At 46.2% G+C, this 21,935-nt stretch overlaps 1 protein-coding gene across 8 annotated transcripts in view; it reads right to left on the reverse strand.

Moving 5' to 3' along the window:
- The window catches only part of CAPN13 (calpain 13), a 175,878-nt gene that overhangs the window by 38,642 nt on the left and 115,301 nt on the right, over nt 1–21,935 (reverse strand). For all 8 annotated transcript variants that reach the window (XM_074395684.1, XM_074395679.1, XM_074395681.1 and 5 more), the window contains 5 exons: nt 18,193–18,265; nt 16,535–16,656; nt 11,275–11,411; nt 4,494–4,668; nt 3,428–3,502 (listed from right to left, as the gene is read on the reverse strand). In XM_074395684.1, the coding sequence (XP_074251785.1) occupies nt 3,428–3,502; nt 4,494–4,668; nt 11,275–11,411; nt 16,535–16,656; nt 18,193–18,265 (582 nt within the window). The remainder of the gene's footprint in view (nt 1–3,427; nt 3,503–4,493; nt 4,669–11,274; nt 11,412–16,534; nt 16,657–18,192; nt 18,266–21,935) is intronic.

A 21,935-nucleotide genomic window follows, 5' to 3' on the forward strand; every position in this document is an offset into this window, starting at 1 on the left:
CCTCCAAGAGACACAAACCCAGGTTTCCCACCCCTGTCAGCCCTACCCCGAGGCACCCCAGGCCTGGCACACAGTTTATTGTTAACTGCCAGCACCTGACAGAGCCCATAGAGCAGGGACACAGGAAATGATTGCCTGGTGTCCCAAACAGCTTAATGAGCCACCTCAGTGCCTCACAGATACTCAGAGGCTCCTGTGGGCATGGGGAAGAAAAGCAGCCTGTGATTCAAAGAGGCTGAAAGCAGGGCAAAATGAGGCATGCAAATAAACACTCACCCCTTTGCCCAGGGGAATCACTGGCTGAGCTAGGTGCATAATACAAAATGCCAGTTTCTTTTATCTTCCTGTCTGTGTCCTGCCTAGAGGGAGGATGAGCAGATTAAAAAGCATACCACATTTATGGGCTAGTTTAATCTTAGAGCTTTTGGTTCAGAGTTATAACCTCTTCTCTCTGGAGGAGGAATTTTTAACCAAGTAAAGTTCTTGGGCTCTTGTGCCCCTCCTTTATGACAGGGACCTATTAGTGCTTACACGGGCCTTTCTCTGGGGGTGCAGGGGACACATTCGAGGCCAAGGCCATGGCTACACCTAAGAATGGGCCAGCCAGGGGCTTCTTCACTCCTTGGCTGCTGACTGTGCCCCTGACCCTGCTCAGTGCTCAGAAAGGGTGCTACTGGGCAGGAGGTAGCCCAAATTATCTACCCGGCAGTAGTGCTTCCTGAAAGGAATTATCCTGAATGCCAGTTCCATTGGCCATTAAGTAATTCCTAGCAAAAATGGTTTTGTGGCTAATGATACAATAAAAACCAGCCGTGCTTGCACTGTTCATGCCGGCCTCTTGGAGCCTTTAAAATGCAAATGTACACTGTGAATCTCCAAGAAGGGGATACAGTGAGTTGCATTTTCCAAATGTATTTGGAAACCCATTTTCACAGAGTCTAGTGCTTCTTAGAACATGCTCTGGGAAGTGTCAGCTACATGGAATTGTGGAGCAGGGATGGATTACACGGGACATTCGGTCTTGATCACCTGTCTTCCCAGGTGAGGCATTCTGTTCAGACCATTCAGTGTATTATTAAAACAACTCCAAGTGTACACTATGGGGGTACAAATATTCAAGCTGTGGGTGTCATGATCAGGAGCCCAAACAGCAGCTGAGCCCGCACTTGGACTCCCGAGTTCCCCTCTGTCACCCTAGGTGTTGACATAGCTGCTCTGCAACCCAGCAGTCACTGCCATCTCCACAGCCACCCTCTGCAGGGATGCATGCTTCAAGGTCATCTGGACCTCTGGGTACATGAGTCCCTTCTCCTCTGTGTTCAGAGGAGAAACAAAGGCTCTCTCTATGTATAAAAAGGATCTTGTCCAAGAATATCAAATACATTGCAAAGGTACCATGACTTCCTCATCTCATGCCTCAAATAGATAGTACTAAATGATCACAGCTCCTTTCCATGAATCTGGAAGTGCCAAGGTCTTGTCAACACAATAATCCAGGCAGGACTGGCAACTAATCAAAGTTGACACACAAAATAAAACCTACTCCCAGATTTGTCCAGATCTGAGACTGGGGGCCTGAGCATTCATATGTACCCAGATATGATGATGGTATTGGCTGCCCACATTGAGAATTCAGGGAAGGGCCTGAGAGGGTGGGGCAACGGGAATGGTGCCTAGTTCAGAGGAAGGGAGTCTAGAGGTGTTGTGACTGAGAGCTCTCCTGGCATAGGCAGATTAGGGCAAGCTCTTCCTTGCTTTGGACATGTCTTTTGAGCTCCTCACATATAGCCTATGATGGGGGATCAGCAATGTCATCTGTCACAGGCCAAGGGTGAATGCATTCATTGACCCAGCAGTCACTGCCATCTCCACAGCCAGCCTCTGCGGGGACTCATGCTCCATGGCCATCTGGACCTCTGAGTACACGAGTCTCTTCTCTTCTTGTGTTTAGAGGAGAAACAAAGGCTATCTCAATGTATGAAAAAGATCTCGTCCGAGGCTGCCAAATACATTGCAAAGGTACCATGACTTCCTCATCTCATGCCTCAAATAGATAGTACTAATTGATCATGGCTCTCTTTCCATGAATCTAGAAGTGCTGAGGTCAATTTTGGACAACTACCTATTGTCCAAAAAGCAGGAGATATTTTCTTGGTTTTGTGATTGGGACACCAATCAAAACATGAAACAATGGAACAACTGGCCTCAGGTCCGTGGACAAGAGAGACAGGCGGCTAGAGAGAGGAAGGATGTGGGAAATGAGGAGAGGCAGGGCAAGTATGAGAAAGCCACACATAGAGCCTGATGCTCTTCAGTCCTGGGTCTATAAAGCCCTGGGAGAAATGATGAGCCCTAAAGTTTGGAACTAGGTCTCTTAGGGCTTAGAAGACCTTATTAGACCTCAAGTGTTGTGGGAAATACAGAGACCAGGGAAACAGTTGCAGGAAACCATCCCATGGCCAGGAAGTGCTGCCACCACACTTTGGTGACAAGTGTATATGGACACGAAAGAGACATAGTATCCAGACCCGCTATCTCCTAGGTGCCATCTGTCTAACCTCATGAAAGACATCTCTCCCATCTGGCCTCAGCATCTTTATGAATGGAGGTTGGACTTCAGTAGCGTTTTCCAGGCCAAATTATACTGCACATAGTGATCACATACATTTTCTCCAGCCAAAGTCAATTCTTCCACTGAGGAGAACGATTTTCCTCCAGCACCAGCCTCCCCTTCTTCCATGAAAATAAAGTTTTATCTGGGCATATGGGGCCAAGCTAGACAGTGTGTGTCCCAGTCTCGCTTGGCCTTGGTGTGGCCATATAATCAAGCTAAGACTAATGGGATATGAGAGAAATGATGCATGCCTCCTCCAATTCATGCCTTCTATATGAATGTATGAGTGTCTGCCGGTCTCTTTCTCTCCCCTGGCTGGGAGATGAGGGATTAGAACAGCTATCTCGGGCTGATGGGTGGAAGGCCCATGTGAAGGATGGCAGAGCCACCTACTAGCCCTGGCATCACCTGCTTACCTGAGAGAGAAATGAATTTTATCTTAAGTCCCTATATTTTGGAGTGTCTTTGTTACAACAATTTAGCTTGCATGTAACAAATAAAATCCCTATCAGGGCAAAACGTCCCCCACGGAAGTCAATTGGGTAGTCAGTCTGGATAGACACTCAGAACTGTCTGAGATCAGTAACAGGACAGCAAGATCTTGTGAGTTCCCAGAAAGGTCAAAAACAGGAGTCAGAACTTCTGAATGAACAGAAGGAGCTGTCCATGGTGCACGTCACCATGGGGGCAAAGGTGATAGATCCTCATTTCATCTTTGTTGGGCTTGAATGTGATTCTGGTCCCTGTTGAGAGGAAGAAGAACACTGAGGCAGAGGCCAGGGGAGAGTTGGACAGGCCAGCAGCCAGTCTTACCTGCTCGGCCCCAGTCACGGTGTAGGCGTGCAGACTCACCAGCCCATTCTCCATCACCTCCGCTTTATCTGTTAGCTTCAAAGCAGAAAAGCAGACCAATCATTAGACATCTACAGGTTCTTCAAAGAAATAGAAAAACATGGTTCAAACAGCAGCTGAGTCATCTGGGCCCCACTGACTCACTTGGGAATGGCGTATAACCTGGAACTTTTCTAGAGTGGTAGGGTTGGAAGGCCATTGCGTGTCTGAGGCCCCGGGGATTTCATGCCTCAGGGAACCATCCCCATGAGTGATGGAACCCCATGGAGTCCCAAGGACCTGGGTTGCTTTCTCCACCAACCACACATCATCAGTGAGACTCTGCACAAATATGTCTGCTGGGACATTTGCAGGAGTCAGGAATCACTTGACTCCCACATTCTGAGTAATTGGAGTTTAAAGTGCAACTTGGGTTTCTGGTGGCATTTTGGATTAGCGATGTGACTCAGAGCTCACATGTTTCAAGATGAAAGAAGCATCCCGTGGATAAAAACCAGATGTTTCAGAATAGACTCAAATAATTTGGAGGATCACCCAAGCTTTTCGAAATGGGTCATGCTGCCCTTGGGTGCTGCCATTAGATTTAGTGAGCATCAGAGGGCCCCGGGGGGCTCCGTGTAAACTTAAGGCAAAATACAAAGGAGTGACCCCGAGCAATGGGAGCTGCAGCGGCCTTCTCCAGGGTGTGGTAAAGACCACTGGTTTCTCTAGAGCTGTAGCAACAGGTCCAGGCTCTGAAGGAAGTAGTATTGGAAGCCCTGTCCAGCCACTTATGAGCTGTGTGATGGTGAGTACCTTAGGTAGTCTCTGTGAGCCTGCTTCCTCTTCTGTGAAGTGAATTCTGCAATCTCTGTTTTAGAGAAAGGCTACTGTAGGTTCCAATGAGGTGACCTGGGTAAAGCATGCTATTAGTGTTTGTTAATGGTGGCAGCTTGCCATATCTTCCTCAGCTGAACGGGCTCCTGGCTGAGCATTCCTGGCTGAGGAAAGGCTTGAACTGGTGCAAAAGGGCTCCCCATTGACTTACCCCTTTTGGAGTGGCACAGGTTATCAGGGAGCCTGCCTTGATTGCTGTCTTCACTGCCATCACCAGGTCTGCAGGGGAGGAGTACAGGTGGATGTTGGTGATCACGCCTCCCGTGAGGTCCACCAGGCCATCCTCGAGGTAGCCATAGTGTAGCTCAGAATAGGATCCGAGCAGCCTGGGAAGAGAACGGCAGTTGAACCATCATGGTGCCTTTGGTGTGATGCTCAGGGAGGGGAGCTTGTGCACTGACCCTCTGCCTATTTCCCAGATGAGGGGCTGCCTGATCCACTCCTGATCATGGCCACCCACCTCGCATTTGCCTGGATGGAGATTCTAACACTGTCTGCCACTCCAGGGGCTCCTACTTTCCTCTGTACCTTCTTCCCCTGGTCCCCCAAGCCGGCACAGTCCTGTAAGTGGCAGCACTGATGAGAGGCTGGTAGTGCATGTGCTGGAGCCACAGGCCAGGGGTCGAACACCACCTTTGCCACAGTTTTGGCTGCTTGACTTTGGGCACATTAATGAGCCTCATGGGGCTATGTTCCACACAATGCCTGGCACTTGGCCATCCCTTAATGAGTACTGGATTTTATGATGATGAGTATCTCCTGCTTCCCATTCAGTTTAACAGCAATGTGAAGTACTGACTGAGGGCCAGGGACTGAGAGGCATGTGTTTAAAGACCCCATTCTTCACAGCCTTACCTTGATGCTGGTAGTGGATATTGCCAGCCTCTGTTCTCACGCTACAAACCCTGATCCAGAATTCCCATTCCCAGAGTTACCCACTCACCCCCAGATCATCAGGGAGATCATCGGCTTAACTGAAGGTAACATAGGTAAGGATGAGTCTTGTGTAACATGCCCCAAAAGCTCAAAACCCTCGCTCCCTTCTCCAAAGCATCTCTTCCTGCCACCCCACCTCCACCCCCACCTATGGCATTTTGGTTTCTGGGGAGATGGGCAGGGCCATATCCAAGAGGCCTAATGCTCCCCAGGAGTGAGGGTGGCCTGATCAATCACGGTAGAACCTGTTACGCAGGGGCCGGATGGTAAGATTTGTTTTGAGAACTTCAGCTTCCATCCGTGGGGTAAACTGGAAGGGTTCCACGGAATCCTGAAATGTAGGCAGGGCAAGCCCGCAAAGGAAATGGAACTGAGGTCAGGTCAGGCAGGAGACCCTGGCATGAAAGCCACCCCGCAGAAGCCACATTCACTGCTGCCTCTGTCACTTGGCCTTCTTGCCAGGGACCTATGCGTTCCTGTCCCCAGTGGGCAGGCAGAGGCAGAGCCCTCCACAGGGTGGTAGGCAGTGGAGGAAGTCCTTGCTGCAGCTTCAGTTCCGGTAATGCAAAATCACACAGGGATCAAGGCCTGGGTCCATTCTGCTGCTCCCTCCAACTGGGTCTTCCACCCTGGACGAGACCCTTCCCCCTCCCCGCACTTGGTCTTTCAACTGGAAGCTGCAGGGTGAAGTGGATCAACCCTCAACATTCCTTTCTCACTCTTTTCACCTCTGACATTCTCTCCTGGGGATCACACAGAATTCCAGGTAATTCACTTCAGCAAATACATAGCAAGCAGTGAGTATCAGTAGGACACTGCCCCAGGCATGAATGCTTAGAAGGAATGGCTTAGAAAGCCTTTTGTTAAAGAAAACGGAGGATTCCCAGAACAGAGGGACATTCTACAGGAGCCACTACAGGACAGATTCATCTTGATCTGTATTTATTTCTAAATCTTATCCTCCTGCTCTCCCTCTCTTTGACCCAGGGTCTAGACTCTTATCTCTGGAGCGTTTGCTCAGTCAACTGTAGGGCCTTCTTTGGTGGTGAGTGTGCCTTGTGGGGACTGAGCTGTGCACTCCCTTGTTGTCCCATGTGGGTTCTGGCTTCTGTTCCAATTACAAAGGTGTGGCTGAGGGTGCTGGAAATTCACAAGGACTGGAGTTTGGGAACCCATCTCCACCAGTGCGACCTCCTGCCCTTTGCAACAGCCCTTTCCTGGTGATACGCCCAGGGTGCCTTTCCTGACTTCAAACAGGGCTGTGCTGAAGAACAGCACTCAGGCTGGGCACAGTGGCTCACACCTGTAATCCCAGCACTCTGGGAGTCCGAGGTGGGAGGATTATCTGAGGTCGGAAGTTCAAGACCAGCCTGGCCAACATGGTGAAACCCTGTCTTTACTAAAAATACAAAAATTAGCTGGGCATAGTGGCACAGCCTGTAATCTCAGCTACTTGGGAGGCTGAGACAGGAGGATTGCTTGAGCCAGGGAGATGGAGGTTAAAGTGAGCCAAGTTTGTGCCCCTGCACTCCAGCCTGGCCAACAGAGTGAGACTCTGTTTCAAAAATAAAGAAATAAATAAAAAGAACAGTACTCTAGAAAAGCCGTGATGGGGCCTGGCCCCTCCCTCACTTCATTGTCTCCCTGCCTGGGGGCCCTGTCTGATGTTCTGTACCCACAGCGTCTGGCAGTCACCTCAGAGTCATCCAACACAACCAAAGGCACTCCCGGTGTCTTCTGAAGCCTTCTCTCACTATGTATCCACAATGCCCATGAAACCTGTCCCAGCAGCAGCTGGATGTTTTGACAAGGAGCTATCTTTCTGCATTCCAAACATGAGCTTACAGATCCTGCTGACTTTCAGGAACACAGCAACTATTCTTAGCCCCTTTTGCTGACAGAAAATAGAAAGGAGAGAGAGAGAGAGAATTGTGTTCACCGCAGCCGCCACTATTCCTCGTCACCTGAACCAGGAATTCTGAGACAGCATTGTCCCCACCCCTCTGCTTCAGCCTCATTTGGGGAAATGTCTTTCTGCCTGGCAATCATATGACAGACGGAAGAATTCAGAGAGAGCTGGAGTGGATGCTGAGATGCTGCAGAGATTCTGTAAAGGATGGTAAGCAGCCTGCCAGCTCTCGTCCCTCAATCTCCGTCTACTTCATGACCTCTGGTGAAAACAAAACTCCTAAATACAGTTTTCATTTGACTTGACCAATTAATTTCCAGAATCTCCAGCTGCAAGGGGAGTAGAAAGTTTGGAGTCCATGTGTTCACTGGGATGTTGCCTGCACCATTGGAGGGAAGAGGTCCCTCTCCATCTGGACAGATGGGCTCTCTGCATTTGGGCTGTAGTCCTCGTATGCCAGACGCTGAGCTCCATAAGCAGCAAAAAGATAAATCCTTTTCCTGTAGGACTGACAGTGTCAGAGATGGGGGGAAGGCATGGGAAATAGTGACTAGGGAAAACTGCTCACCGCATCCTCATCTGAGAGTGATCTCGGGCCAGTCATTTCACCTCACTGAGACTCAGTTTCAGCTTTCAAAGAAGGTGGGGTTTGATGCTGACAGATGTCCCTTCTGGCTCTGAAATACTGTAATTCTACATGATTCACCCCCACATTTTAGAGCTTCCTTTTTTTGGACAGTGAGGGATGGGGGACCTTTTAAACAGCTTTCATAGTTGGAGAGATTTTATCCTCTGCTAGATATCTTTAAGTAGTGGAATGAGGATGCCAGGTCTACATTCCTATTTCTTTTCAAGCTGAATGATTGCCTTTAGGTCATCTGTTAACAAAATGGGGTCAAAGTCATCATTTCATTCTGCAAGTTTTCTAATTCTCCCAGGGAACCACTGGTCTCCCCCTTTTTACATAAGGATAAAACGAGGCCCTGAAGAGATGAAGGCTGAATCCGTATTGAAAAGATAATGGCAGTGTTTGCATAAGTAGCTTAAAAGTGAATTAACCTCCCAAACATGTGGATTGGTTCAACAACCTTGGCTGTTATCTGGGCTTCGTTCTCAAATGCTAATAAGCACCTCTTCCTGACATTTGAAATGAGCAAAAACTTTAGGTTTTCACAAGTGTGCCTCAAAAAGAAAGAATGCACAAAAAGAGGTGGAGGCACCTCACTGTTTGGACTGTGACTTCCAGAAGGACAGGGACTGGGGTGGACTGTGATGCTGTCACCACCTCTAGGGCCCAGAACTGCACTCAGCAAGGCTGCGGAATGGACGGGGGAGATCATGATATCCCCTGGCCAGGTGAGTAAAGACCCAGCAGGCCCAGTGGAACTAGGTGCACCTGCCATCTCATCACAATTCGGAGACTCAGCTTTTCCATTTGTCAGCTGAGAGGCTGGTTAGGATGTCTCCAGAATTTTCTGGATCTATGATGCTCTCTACTCATTTTCTATTCAAGGGTGTGTTCCTCTCTGCTTTCATCTGCTGGCAATGATCCCCAGCTCTGCCATTTCCCTCGCCCCTCGCAGTGCTTGCCTCACACATAGTCCCTTCTGAGGGCAAGTGTCCCCTCCCCAGCTCCTGCCTTTTGTAGCTACTTCACCCAGGCCATGGCTGATTGGGCCGATGGGGTCCTGACCCAAGCTTGACCAATAAGACTCCGACTCTCTGGATTAGAATCAGGTACTGGGCGGGGAATCGGGTGGAAAGCGGCAGAAGGTAAAGACGGAGACATGAGGCTGGGCGGCCTGATGAGGCGTTCAGAGGAGGTGAGGTCCTGAAAAAGGCTGAGTGAGGAGGCACCAGAAGAAGATACACCACAAAGACAGGAGGCTGGGTGGGAGGAGGAGGAGCAGGCCAGCTGCAGACAGGAGCAAAGTAGAGCAGAGCAGAGACCACAGCAGCCGCATCCAAACCAATGCCAGGGTCTTTCTCTAGTCCCCGAGAGCCAGCCCCATGAGAGTCCCCATCCCTGGGCCTCTGCGTGCTTTCCTGTCCTATTTCCAGGGGCCCTGCCTTCCCCCTCCATGATATTACTGCAAGCTCTTGCTTTTTTTTTTCTTTTGTTTGCTTCATTTTATTTCACGAACTTTCTCTCTTTTTTCTTTTCTTCCTTTTTCCCTTTTATTTGAGATGGAGTCTTGCTCTGTCACACAGCCTGGAGTGCAATGGCGCAGTCTCAGCTCACTGCAACCTCTGCCTCCCGGGTTCAAGCGATCCTCCTGAGTAGCCGGAATTACAGGTGCATGCCACCATACCCAACTAATTTTTGTATATTTAGTAGAGTTTCACCATGTTGGTCAGGCTGCTCTCAAACTCCTGACCTCGTGATTTGCCCGCCTTGGCTTCCCAAAGTGCTGGGATTACAGGCGTGAGCCACCGCGCCTGACCCTTTCCTTCCTTTTATTCACATTCTTTTTCTCCTGTACCCCAAGAAAAGCATTTCAGGATGCTTAATGTGCAATTTTTGTTTGTATGTGTTCTTGTGAAGCGAGAATTGCAGGGCACAGAGTTCCCATTTCCATAAATAACTGTGCAAGGGGTTGCTCACTGCCTGTCACCTCATTTGCAAAAGTTAGGAAGCTGGAGAACACCAAGTGTTTACCAGGATGTGGGGATCCAGGAGCCCCCAAGCAGCACAGGAGGGAGTGTGTACACAGGCAGCCTCTGAAGGACAATCTGACAATACTTGTCTTGGCTACATGCACGTCTCACACCTACTAAGGGCACTTCTAGGGGGTCCCAAGGACCCTGCGTCTAAGGAGTGTCCTGGTCACAGTAAACAGGTGGGATCTATGGTTTCTGATTGCTGTGTGGCTCTCCATGGAGTGTGCCCACCCCATTGTACCCACTGACCTCAGTGATGGACACTCCACACTATCCTCATGGCAGTCAAGTCATCCTCAGGTATGTCTCCCAGAGGCTCCCAGGAGTGCCCTTATTGGGGTGAGATGTGCGTGTAGCCAAGCTAAGTATTGCTGGGTTGTCCTTCAGAAGGCTGCCTGGGTGCACACTCCCTCCCATGCTATTTGAGGGTCCTGGATCCCCACATGCTGGAGAGCACTTGGCATCCTCCGGATTCTAACTGTTGCAGTCTCATAGCAGGAGAGGGATGTGTCATTACTCTTTGTGTTTATATTGTGTTGATTATGGAAAGTTTGAGTCTATCTTTATCATCTGTGTGGGTGTTTAGGCCAGTGCCCCCTTCCTCACACACACACGTGTACACCGCCCCCATACACACAGTCCTGCACACATCCTACTTGAGTCAGCCTGAGAGCGTCTGTCCCAGTGCCAAGCACAGTGCCTGGCATATGGTTAAATGCTCAATAAACATCTGTTGAATAAAAGCAACCCAAAAAATTTAAGTACAACATATGAATTGGGATATGCATACGGTTTTAAGCTTGTCAGCACCCAAAGGCGGTCCCTAAGTCATGGTATTTTGATCAGAAGAGAATGCACATGTCCTGCCCCACCCCCAGACATAGATGCCATCTCAAAGCAGCTGTACCAGGTGCCCAACTGCCTGGACCACCCCGATGATGCCTTTGTTTTAGTCACTCCCATTGCTGGAGATGCCTCCTCCCACCCATACCCTTTCCCCTTGTTGAAATCCTACCCATCTTTTGAGGCCTCACTCAAATGCCACCTTCTCCACATAGCCTCAGCCTGACTTTCTGTGAGTCAGAGAGCCAGAATTGTTTCCTCTCTCATCAGACTTTGACCATGATATTATCAAATATATTTCTTTGGGCCCTGATGCCAGCCTTGCAATAATATCATTGTCAGTGCATTTCTCTGTCCAGCCCCTGCACTGCCCACCCTTCACTGTGTGCCTGTGGGACCCTCTTGATGGCCCCAACACTGACCTTTGCATGTGGCCATTGTTTATGGAGGATGCCCAGCCAGGTGGCAAAGGCTGCAATGCTCCAAGGGGGATTGTTTGCATTCAGGAGAGCTGCTGAGAGCCACTGGGTAGGTGGGACCAGCACTGAAACTCTGGGCTGTTGGGCAGTGGGGTCGTACTTACTTGGCATAGGCTTTCTCCAGCAGGCAGGGCCAAAACTCTTGGCTGTGGTGGAGAGGACGCACAAAGAGGCATTGATTTCCCTGGACGGGCAGGCGGTCATCAATCACCACTTCCACCCACTGGCCACATTGCCAGAACTGTAAGAGAGCCAAGTATATGCTTTACAAGAGTTGAGGCAGGAGGGAGCTCCTGGATCCTCTAACCTAAGTCAAAAGTTGCCACATGGCCTCTACAATGCAATAACTAACTATCCAGAACAAAATCACAGCCCAGGTTGCTGGGCAGGAGACAGGCATGTCACCTCCACTGGCAGATGGAGGAAATGAGTCACAGACCAAGTTGGTCTGAAAAGATATAGGCAGAGAAGAAGCAGACTTGAGTTCTAGCTTCACTTTGGCCTCACTTTGGCAAGTCCTTTGTGAGCATCAGTGACACACATGAGACTCTCTAGGTACTTCTTGTGCACAAAATGGCAATAGGGAAGCAATACTACCAACAGCGGGGAGTGGTAGGCGCAGGGCTAGCATGAGAGAGGCAGAGCCTGCGGGAGCCGAGGGTTTGAGGGATCAGGCAGGATTTAAGAACTTGGCAGGATGACAGGGAAGGTATCCCAGACAGCGGGCACAGGCCCAGAGACAATGACGTGGATGGCTCAGGAGGACTGAGCAGTGACAGCCTTCCTCCGGCCCTCCTCTTCTCCCATCAAGCTGGCCCTGCCATTATAGCAGCAGAAAGGAAACTGGCTGGCGTTGCTACTGCTAAGAGCACAAATGAACCAGATGTTCCTTTCCAAAACAGACTGTTTTAATCTTTAGCATTCAACTCTAAATGGTTCACCCGGGGACATGGCCAAATGAGGAGAATTCATAACAAAGCCAGCTTTTTGGATGCTCTTCACTGGCCTCCCCTGTGTAGGAGAAGCAGGAGGGCTTCCGGCTTCAGCCGTGAGCTTTGGCAAAGGCAAATTTTTCACTAGGTGGACTCCATGGAAAGCTGGGTGGATAGGCTCTCTCATCCACATGGCCTTTTCCACAGCTGGATGTCCCAGATGTTGGGCTCTTGCATTCAGCTGAGGATGCAGTTTCAGAGCAGAGATGGAGATTGAAACAGATAGTAAGACAGAGCAAAGATGTTTTTATAGTAGCTAATGAGGCTGTGCACTATGGCGGGTCCTCCACAGCTGTAGACTTCTGTTCCTATTGCAGTGAGCAGCAAGATGTGTCGGCAGTGAGGTTGAGAGGCAACAGGGATGTTTTCAGGAGGGTGATCACAAAATGCATCCGAAGCACTGAGGGAAGCTAATCCCAATCCTCAGAAGAGAGTGCCAAAAAGACAATCTGGATTTTGTGATTAATTGGATAGCAGCATATAGTAGACAGCAGTCAGTCGATGGAACCGTACTTGAATGCTGGTCTTGCCTCTTATTACTCAAGCAACAGATGTTGAACCAGACACTTAATTCTTTGGGACACAGTTTTCTCATCTGTCAAATGGTGGTAAGAGTAAGAACTCCCTAATAGGTTGTGATTAGGATCAGATAAGATCACAAAAGATGAGACTGTGAAAACAAGATTGCAGTTATGAGAATAGAGACTCTTTCAGTGGCTATTTGGTTCAGCACCTAGGACAATGCCTGGCACACAGTAGGACATTAAGAATGAGTAAGTTCTGGCTTCAATGAGCTTCTCTGGTTAGTTCAACTTAAAAATAACTCTTACCCATATCTTCCCACACCAGTAATGCTGACCAAGCTTGCTTTGCCTATACAAAGGGGACATCAGGCAACTTTGCCACTCTCAGAGAGGATGAAAAGGGCCTGATTGGTGGTCAAAAATGAGGCCACTACCTGCATTTCCTGGTCCATGCCTCTGGGTGAGGAGGGCTGGCATTTGGATTCTATCTGTACCTTCCAAGAACCATGCTGGAGGCCATTTTGCCAACACCCAGTGATCTGACAGGGAAACCAGAGTGTTTTAGGAGCAAAGCATCTGAGGTGGCCTGGGCACTGAGTAACTTTTGGAGAGCAGCACCCAAACTTGCAGCAATGAGAAGAGATCTACAGAGATCAGTGCACTGCAGCTGCTTCTGGGGAACTGTGTGACTTTCTTCACCACCCAAAAGGGTAGAGTGTGTCTTGCCTGAGCCTTGCGTTGTCTTAACCACCTGAGTAGTTCCACCAGTGCTGGTGCTCTGGGATGAGCTGAGACACAGCTCAATCCTGGATCCTCTAGCTCACTCCTTGGTGTGGTCCTTGGACCAGCAGCAGTAGCATCACCTGGCTGACAGAAGACCAAATATGCAAATAGTTGAATGTAAGGAGGTGAGAACAGGATAAAGGAAGGGCCCAGAATTGACAGAGGGAAACTTAGTAGAGTGGAAGGATGGAGGTCTTCAGATTGAAAAAGATCACTGAATTCTTAACAGGTGCACATATAGATATATTCCAGAGAAATTTCTGAATCCCAAGGAGAGAGTGCACTTCTTACAGACCTGCAGTTGGAGAGACCATGATGTATGCAAAGAAGTATTCAAAGTCCAGAGAATAGATTAACATGACATTTTTCTTCTGCAGCATTGGAAGCTACAAGACAATGAAACAATGTTTACAGACTTTTCAGGAAAAGAAATATGATCCAAGAATCCTAAACCTAACCGAAATAGCATTCTTAAGTGAGAGCAAAGGAAAACCTCTCATGAATTCTGAGGGAATGATTCAAGGAAATTCTATCTAACAAAGGTTTAATTAGAACCATAATCTTAAGGAGAAACGAAGGGTGGGAGAAACAGTGGTAGGTGATGAGTTTTAAATATGTTTATGAGAAACACACCTTTAACAAAGTGAACATGAAATTAATAATAAAGAGAGGAACAAAAATATTACAAGGAAATTGACATAATAGGAAGCTAAAGTGGCAACAGGAATATCAGGTAAAGAGGAATCCAAGGCCACAGCATTAAATGTAACAAATAGAGATATTGTACAAGTTTTGTTGCAATAAGAAGATAGCAGGATCATAAACCTTCGGGCAAGGAATATAACAGGAAAAGTGTAAAGCCAGAGCACCTGAAAGCATAAGAATTCTCCAAACAATAACTATGGGAGGAACTTCTCTTTATAATCTAATGAATCAAGCAGACAAAAAGAAAGTCAAGATGAAAGACGTAGTGGGAGGTAACACAACAGCAAATCACAAAGCTTGATTCAGTATGTAAAACTCACAACCACTGGATAATATAGATTGTCCTTGTGTGTCCAGGAGCCATTTATAAAAACTGCTGTGGACTTGGCTAGAAATAAAACTATTCATCTTCCCAAATGTAGACAGTTAATAAATTATATTCTCCGATTATAATAAAACAGACACTCAGCAACTAAAAGATTACCTCTGGTAAAACTTAATCTCTTGAAAATCAAATAAACATTAAAGAGACAATCCCCAAATGAAAAAAGATGCAAAAACTAAAAATGCGTTACCTTAAAAATTAATCAAAGTAAGACTTTTTATATAAAAACTTATAGTTACACATCTCAGAGGAAAGTAAAAAGACTAAGAATATTAAGTGTGCAGTTTCAGAAAATCACAAAAACCAACAAAATTAGGAGAAAGTATAAAGGAATAAAGATAGAATTGAAATAATTAGTTATATAGAGAACAAAACCTCAAAAGGAAAAGAATAGAAAGACTAATGAAAATCAAAAGTTGATTTGTTAAAAAACAAAAACATAAAATGCACACACAACAGACTGATTAGATTAAAAATAAAAAAAAAAGGAAAAGTAAAAATAAAGCACAGATTGAGAAAGTAGATTTGGTCACAGATTACAAGAGGTTAAATGAATTGTCAGAGATTCATATAAGCAATTTGGTGGCTATATATTTGAAAATACCAAAGAAACAGTTGATTTTTCTAGTTGAGTATAAATTTTAAGAATGAACTTAGGTAGAAATAAGAGACCTGAACAGATCAATAGCTATTGAATACATTGGAAGAATTAAAGGAATCACATTTAAAAGGGAGGCAGGCTCAGGTAATTTCACTGTTGTCTATTTTACTTTCAAAGAACATTTAATTAATGATTAGCTTCCATTATTCGACTTATTTCAAATCAAGGTATGTAGAGCTCAATTAGTTTGTTTTAAAAAGCTAGCGGAACTTAAACATGATAAAAATAACAAACTAGACACCAATTTTATGCATAATACAGGTACAAAAATTTCCATACCATTTTTAGCAACTCGAATGTACTGAAAGAAGAATAAATTAAGAAAGTGCATTACTAAAATCAAGAGAACGCAGGATTTGGCTCTTGTCACTCATTCAAAATTGTGAGGTTCTAGCTAAAGTGACAACGAGACAAGAGAGTAAAGTAAGTTCTATAAATTTTAAAAGGAGAGACAAAGTGACTTCTTTGCAGATAATGTTATTAGATAGCTAAACCAACCCAGATTCTGTTAAAGAACTAAGAACTAATAAAAGAATTTGTTAAGGTGGCTAGATGCAGTTTAATATATAATAAGTAGTAGCTTTTCTCTTTTTTAGCAACATCTACTTCAAAATGAGGGGGGAAAAGACCTCATTTACATGAGCCACAAAATTATAAAATGTTTGAGAATGAATTTATCAAGAAGGATAGAGCACCAAAATGAATATAACACTTTACTGAAGGGCATAATACTAGTTCTTAATAAATAGAAAGGTGTCCCATGTTTCTGGAAACGAAAACTTTAAATAATAAAAATGTAATTTTTCTGAATTAATACATAAACTGAGTGCTGCTGTATTCTGTATTAGGTGGCTTTTAAAAAAATAGACAAAGTAAGTTAAAAATTCTCATGGAAGAATAAATGTGCAAGAATTACCAAGATATTTTTGAGCAAACGGTAACGAATAATGATGGAGAACTTATCCTACCAGATGTTACTGCTTTCTATAAAGCTACTCTAATCAAAATAGCACGATATGGCCCAGGAATAGACAGAGACAAAAACTCGCTGTTACTTACAGGGTTCTCGATCATTGACTCTTTTGCTAATCATTTCTGTCATTTCTTTTTATTTACACGAAAACATTTCAACTCTCATCTTCCCTGTGTGTTGTCAGATTACAAGCTCAAATCCTTTTTTTTGGATGTAGGGAGGGTAACACAACTGTCACTTTCATCTCAGGCTGCCAGGCCAAGAGAAAACTTAAGACTCCCACCTTTCCTGTACTCACAGAGAACCCCGTCTTACAACCAGCATCGCAGGAGCACACGTACCCGGAAGTGGAAAATCCCTGCATACTGGTGTGAAAAGCTTTGTCTTTCATCTATCAGGATCTTCCGCATGTATTGTGGGTTCTGAGTCAAGGAGCCCAGTGCTGCCAGGAACCAGCAGTCAGCTGTGAGGGGAGATAAGCCAGGAAAGTCTGACTGAACACATTTGGAAGCCCCGTCCCATAATTTTAAAGGTCCTTGCCACCAAATGCCACACAGTTCCTTCTGGATCATGCATTTTTTTTCCCCTCTGAGATAGGAGAACTGAGAGAGGGAGTCACAGGGGCTGGCTCCAGGAAAGATAAATAAGAGGCGGTGGTGGTGGTGGTGCTCACAGAGTCTTGCTCTTTCACCCAGGCTGGAGTGCAATGGCACGATCTCAGCTCACTGCACTTTCCACCTCCTGGGTTCAAGCGATTCTCCTGCCTCAGCCTCCTGAGTAGCTGGGACTGCAGGTGCACGCCACCACATCTGGCTAATTTTTGTATTTTTAGTAGAGACCGGGTTTCACCATGTTGTCCAGGCTGGTCTCAAACTCCTGACCTAAAGTGATGCACCCGCCTCAGCCTCCCAAAGTGCTGAGATTACGGGTGTGTGCCAGCATATCTGGCCTCTGAATCTCTTTTTGCCAGAGGTGCTCAGAGCTATAGTTACAGCAAATTTCAGCAATAATGCTCTATACAATTGAGGAAAACTGATTTGTGTTTTTCTTTGCTATTAGCTCAGCCCCTCCTTGTGCAGAAGTAGGGAGAGGCTCTCTCCTTCTCCTCCATGAGGGATGCATGGCCTTGAATTTCTCCTTGGATGTTCTTGTAAGCCCCTTTAAGTCCTCTTCTCCCCTCCTTGAGTCCTTTCTCCTTCACCCCTAACATGATCAATTTGTCTTTGAATGCCATTTCATGCCAGGCACTGGGTTCAGTTCAGAAGCCACAAAGATGACCTCAGAGAGGTCCCTTCTCCAGTGAGGTGAAACCCTAACAGGAGAATCACTGGCTGGTGGCCAGGCAGGCTCTATTGACTTGGTCCAAGGCACGGTGATTCTACCAGGTGAAGTTCAAGTACAGGACCTATCATTTGCAAGCTGACATTTTGAAAGCTTAGTGTGTTCTCAGAAGGGTTGTTGTCTTTGCTGTCTCCCAACTCCTATCCACTCTGCAGCCAGCTCTGCCCTGCACTCCAAGGCTTCTCTTTCTGAGGTTTCTCTTGGCCACACCTGGGCTGTCCCAGGTGTGGGACAGCCCCTCCTGTTTCCCTGTCCATGCCTTCCAGCACTCAGCAGCTCCTTTGCTCTGGGGCTGTCCGGTGGGGTGGGAAGCCATCAGCGAGCACTGGATTCTTTACTCTGTTACTGAGTGTGTGACATTAAGGAATTATTTTACCTCTCAGACTGTCCATTTCCACATATATAAAATGGAGTTGCTGCAGCCGTGCAAGGTGTCTTGCATGGTCATTGCAGAAACTCAGTGTATATTTGCTTTCCGTTTTCCTGTCTCCCTTTCCCCTCCTCATTGCAGGCTGCAGGACTGGACATGAGCAATCCATCCACAGCAGCATCAAGGGAACTGGCCATCCTCCCTCATCAGTGGGCAGGACTCTGTGGGTGGGCAGCACCCTCCACCCCTCCCTAACCAGAGCAGGGAGGGAAGATGTTGCACTCTTACCTGCTTCTCCTTGTTGGATGTCAAATCTGCTTATGCCATCCTGGACGAAGTGAGGAGCACCCCCTGGTAAATCCTTTAGGAAAGAGGGAGAAAAGCTATGAGGATCATTTATTCCTTTGTATCCCAAAGTGGCATCATTCACTTTGTCTTTCAAGGGTAGAGGTTAATTCTTAAATAGGTGCTTAAAATCCAAGTTAGAAAAGTTTGCCCGAGTTCTTCAGCCTTTATTCTATCAGGAAGGCAGCAGGTATCACAGGGATGTAAATGTAACTGGCAAGACAGGCCATAAATGAATTAGCATACTACCCAAAGAGATCACGTAAATAAGGGCTTCGAGTCCTTGGATCAAATAGCCATTCCATCTCAACAAGCCAGTGTTTTATTAAGAGGTTGCAAATAAACCATCAAAAATGAATATAACACAGTTATTAGAGGAGATATTTATAAACATAATAAAGTACTATAGCTTTCATAATAAAGCTTTTGTGAAATGGTATCTCTCAGAAATTAACATAGGTATTCTGGACTCCAGGTTTAAGTCTAGCCATGTGCTATAAGGGACACACGATGCACATGACAGCTCTTTGCCCACTCCTGGGTAACTCACAGATTGGGTCTGGAAGGCCCCAGTTCCCTTGTGTGAGGAGCTGGCACTCAGTGACCGGTCCTTCCCTAACCTCTAACACACAAAGTGCCTGCCAGCCAGTACTGCCAGCGTGTACTGGGGGATTCCCCCAGTGCTGCCACATCTTGGAAGAATATGAGGAACTGCCAGCAGGCACTGCGATTGTGAGAGTTCCCAAAGGGGGTCCCTGGGTACTCTGGGAGAATACTGGGCCACAGGCTGGCTCCTGCCCAGCACTGGCCTGCCCTCTAGGCTTGCCCCACTAGCACCTGCCACGATGGCCTCGGCTGCCCTTCTGTGCAGCTCTTCCTAGATTTGCATAATTTGGTAATTTGTCCTTGTATCATTTCTTTTCACATTGACCAATAAGTCCGCAGAGAGTGAGCCTGCAAACTGGAATTGGATTCATTTGCTGAGTAGCCATTCCTGTACAGAGTCATGCACCTTGTAGAACCTGCCAGCTCTTCATAAACTGCCCAAGTTTCCTGGAAGAGACACACACCAAGGGGCAAATGAAGGTGTGCTCACTTGCAAACACAGGAGCCTGGCTGCAGGCATCATTTACCAAACTCCTCCTACTGCTTTCTCCGCAACTAACCAACCCCATCATATGCCAGGGGTGGGGGGGACTCTCGGGCCCAGGCCCTCACACCAGGTCCGACCATCTGCCAGAGCCATAGTGGACAGAACTTGAGGATCTCCTCCAGCACAAGAAAGAAGGAAGGACGACCTGAGCTGCTCTGGCTGCATGCAGGGTTCCAAGTGAGGCTGGTGTGAAAACCGCGGAGGACACCTCAGTAGCCTTTACTTATCTCCTCTCTCTGTTGAAAAAGGGGATTTAAGGTCTCGAAGGAGGCCTGCTGTCAAAGAACCTCTACTTGTGGGAAGTAAAGAAGTGGATCACAAGGTCAAGAGATCGAGACCATCCTGGTTAACATGGTGAAACCCCGTCTCTACTAGAAATACAAAAAATTAGCTGGGCACGGTGGCATGTGCCTGTAATCCCAGCTACTCAGGAGGCTGAGGCAGGAGAATTGCCTGAACCCAGGAGGCAGAGGTTGCGGTGAGCCGAGATCGCGCCATTGCACTCCAGCGTGGGTAACAAGAGCGAAACTCCGCCTCAAAAAAAAAAAAAAAAAAAAAAAAAAGAAGAAGAAGAGGTGGAGACTGTGGCATTTTCAGACCAGGAACAAAGATGGCGTTGCTTCATTTTCTTGACCTTGGCTACGGTTCTTCCCTGAGGTCCTGCTAGTTTCCCTCCAGGGATCCCCAGAGCAAGTGTAGAGGTGCTTGGAGAGCCCATTCAGACAGACCTGGTGTGGAATCCTCCTCTGACATTTCTCCCTGGGTGACCTTGAGACCTTGAGCAATTCCCTTTACTTTGCTGTGCCTCAGTTTCCTCATGTGTAAAATGGGAACAATAATACAAAATGTAAGAACAGTTGGGAGAATCTAATGACAATGCAATCAAGGCAATGGCTGTCATTCATCAAACCCTTGCTGAGGGCGGGTCCCTTGCTCCTGGATTTTCTCTGGTAAGGCTCCCAACAGCCTTGCAAAGCTGGATGAGTCATTTCATTTACAAATGATAAAGGATGTGAAATACTTAGCACAGTGTCTGACATAGTACATGTTCAATAAATATTGATCCCCCTCTTTTGGAATATTTACAAAGTTAAAAAGGCTATACTCGGACAATCCCATAGCGTTGGGTGCATTCGTTATTAAACGAGATAGAATAAAGACATGAATTAAGCAGTCAATTCATAGATCTTAGAAAGAAAAAGACAAAAAGAGCTTCAGAAAAATAGGAGGAAGAACTGAAAAGAACAATTCGTGAATTATAAACCAGAAAAACAGCAAGATAAATAAATAAATTGTTCTATTATTTGCCCTTGAAAGTAATGGCCAATAAATGGTTTTTGACATTGAAAGTAATGGCAAAAACTGCACTTACTTTTGCACCAACCTAATATTTGGGGGAGGGTTACACAGACCCAACCTTTGGCAAATATGATAGAGAAACTGAAATAAAAATAGAATTAAAATAGAACTTCAGGGCCGGGCGTGGTGGCTCTCGCCTGTAATCCCAGCACTTTGGAAGGCCAAGGCTGGTGGATCACGAGGTCAAGAGATCGAGACCATCCTGGCCAACATGGTAAAACTGTTTCTTCTAAAAAATACAAAAATTAGCTGGGTGTGGTGGCATGTGCCTGTAGTCCCAGCTGCTTGGGGGGCTGAGGCAGGAGAATTGCTTGAACCTGGGAAGTAGAGGTTGCAGTGAGCTGAGATTGCACCCCGGCACCCCAGCCTGGTGCCTGGAGACAGAGTGAGACTCTGTCTCAAAAAAAAAAAAAATAGGGCTTTGGAAATATAAAATCATAATGTAGAATTCCACGCCAATCAATGAAAAATCTCATGATTTTCTGACAAAAATTAATTTGGCTAAAATTGACTCATGTTAGCAAATAAGCTGAAAAGACTAAAAGCTTTGGGATAGTATTTTAAAGTTATCAAAGGGTATCGCCCGAATGCCCTGTAAAGGCTTACAGGTACATACAATTTTTCTTCTGAGTTCCCTCAAACTTTCAGAGAACAGACAATTCCACTCTCATTTATAGTTTCAGTGTAAAAATAAAAAATTAAAAAAGAATTCTGACACCATTAAGAAGCCAGTATAGACTTGATCCCCAACCTGAGAGAAACATATATACATCCCAGACTGATTTTGGATAATTTGTTATCATGATATAGGATTTGCTGTAGAAAATACAGAATGCAAGGACGGTTTCATATAAGACATCTAACAGTATGAAGTAGCACTTACATGGGCCAAATGGAGAAAAAATTGTATCCTTTCAATAAATGCTATGAAGGCTATTTGATAAATACACAACTTTTTATGATTTACTAGAATAATAAAAGTTAAAATTAAAAACAAAACTTTAGCTAATTAGGAACAGAAAGATACTTTGATGTGATAAAAATTAAATGGTGATTATCTCAAACCACAAATCAATAGTCAACTTCAAGTTTATGGGAAAACACAGGAATCGTTCATGTCAAAAGTGGGCACAAAGCAGCTTCTATGTCTCCGGTTCTCTAAGCTGCTTCTTCC

The sequence above is a fragment of the Saimiri boliviensis genome, chromosome 1 (genome assembly GCF_048565385.1).
Source record: "Saimiri boliviensis isolate mSaiBol1 chromosome 1, mSaiBol1.pri, whole genome shotgun sequence".
NCBI lineage: Eukaryota > Metazoa > Chordata > Mammalia > Primates > Cebidae > Saimiri > Saimiri boliviensis.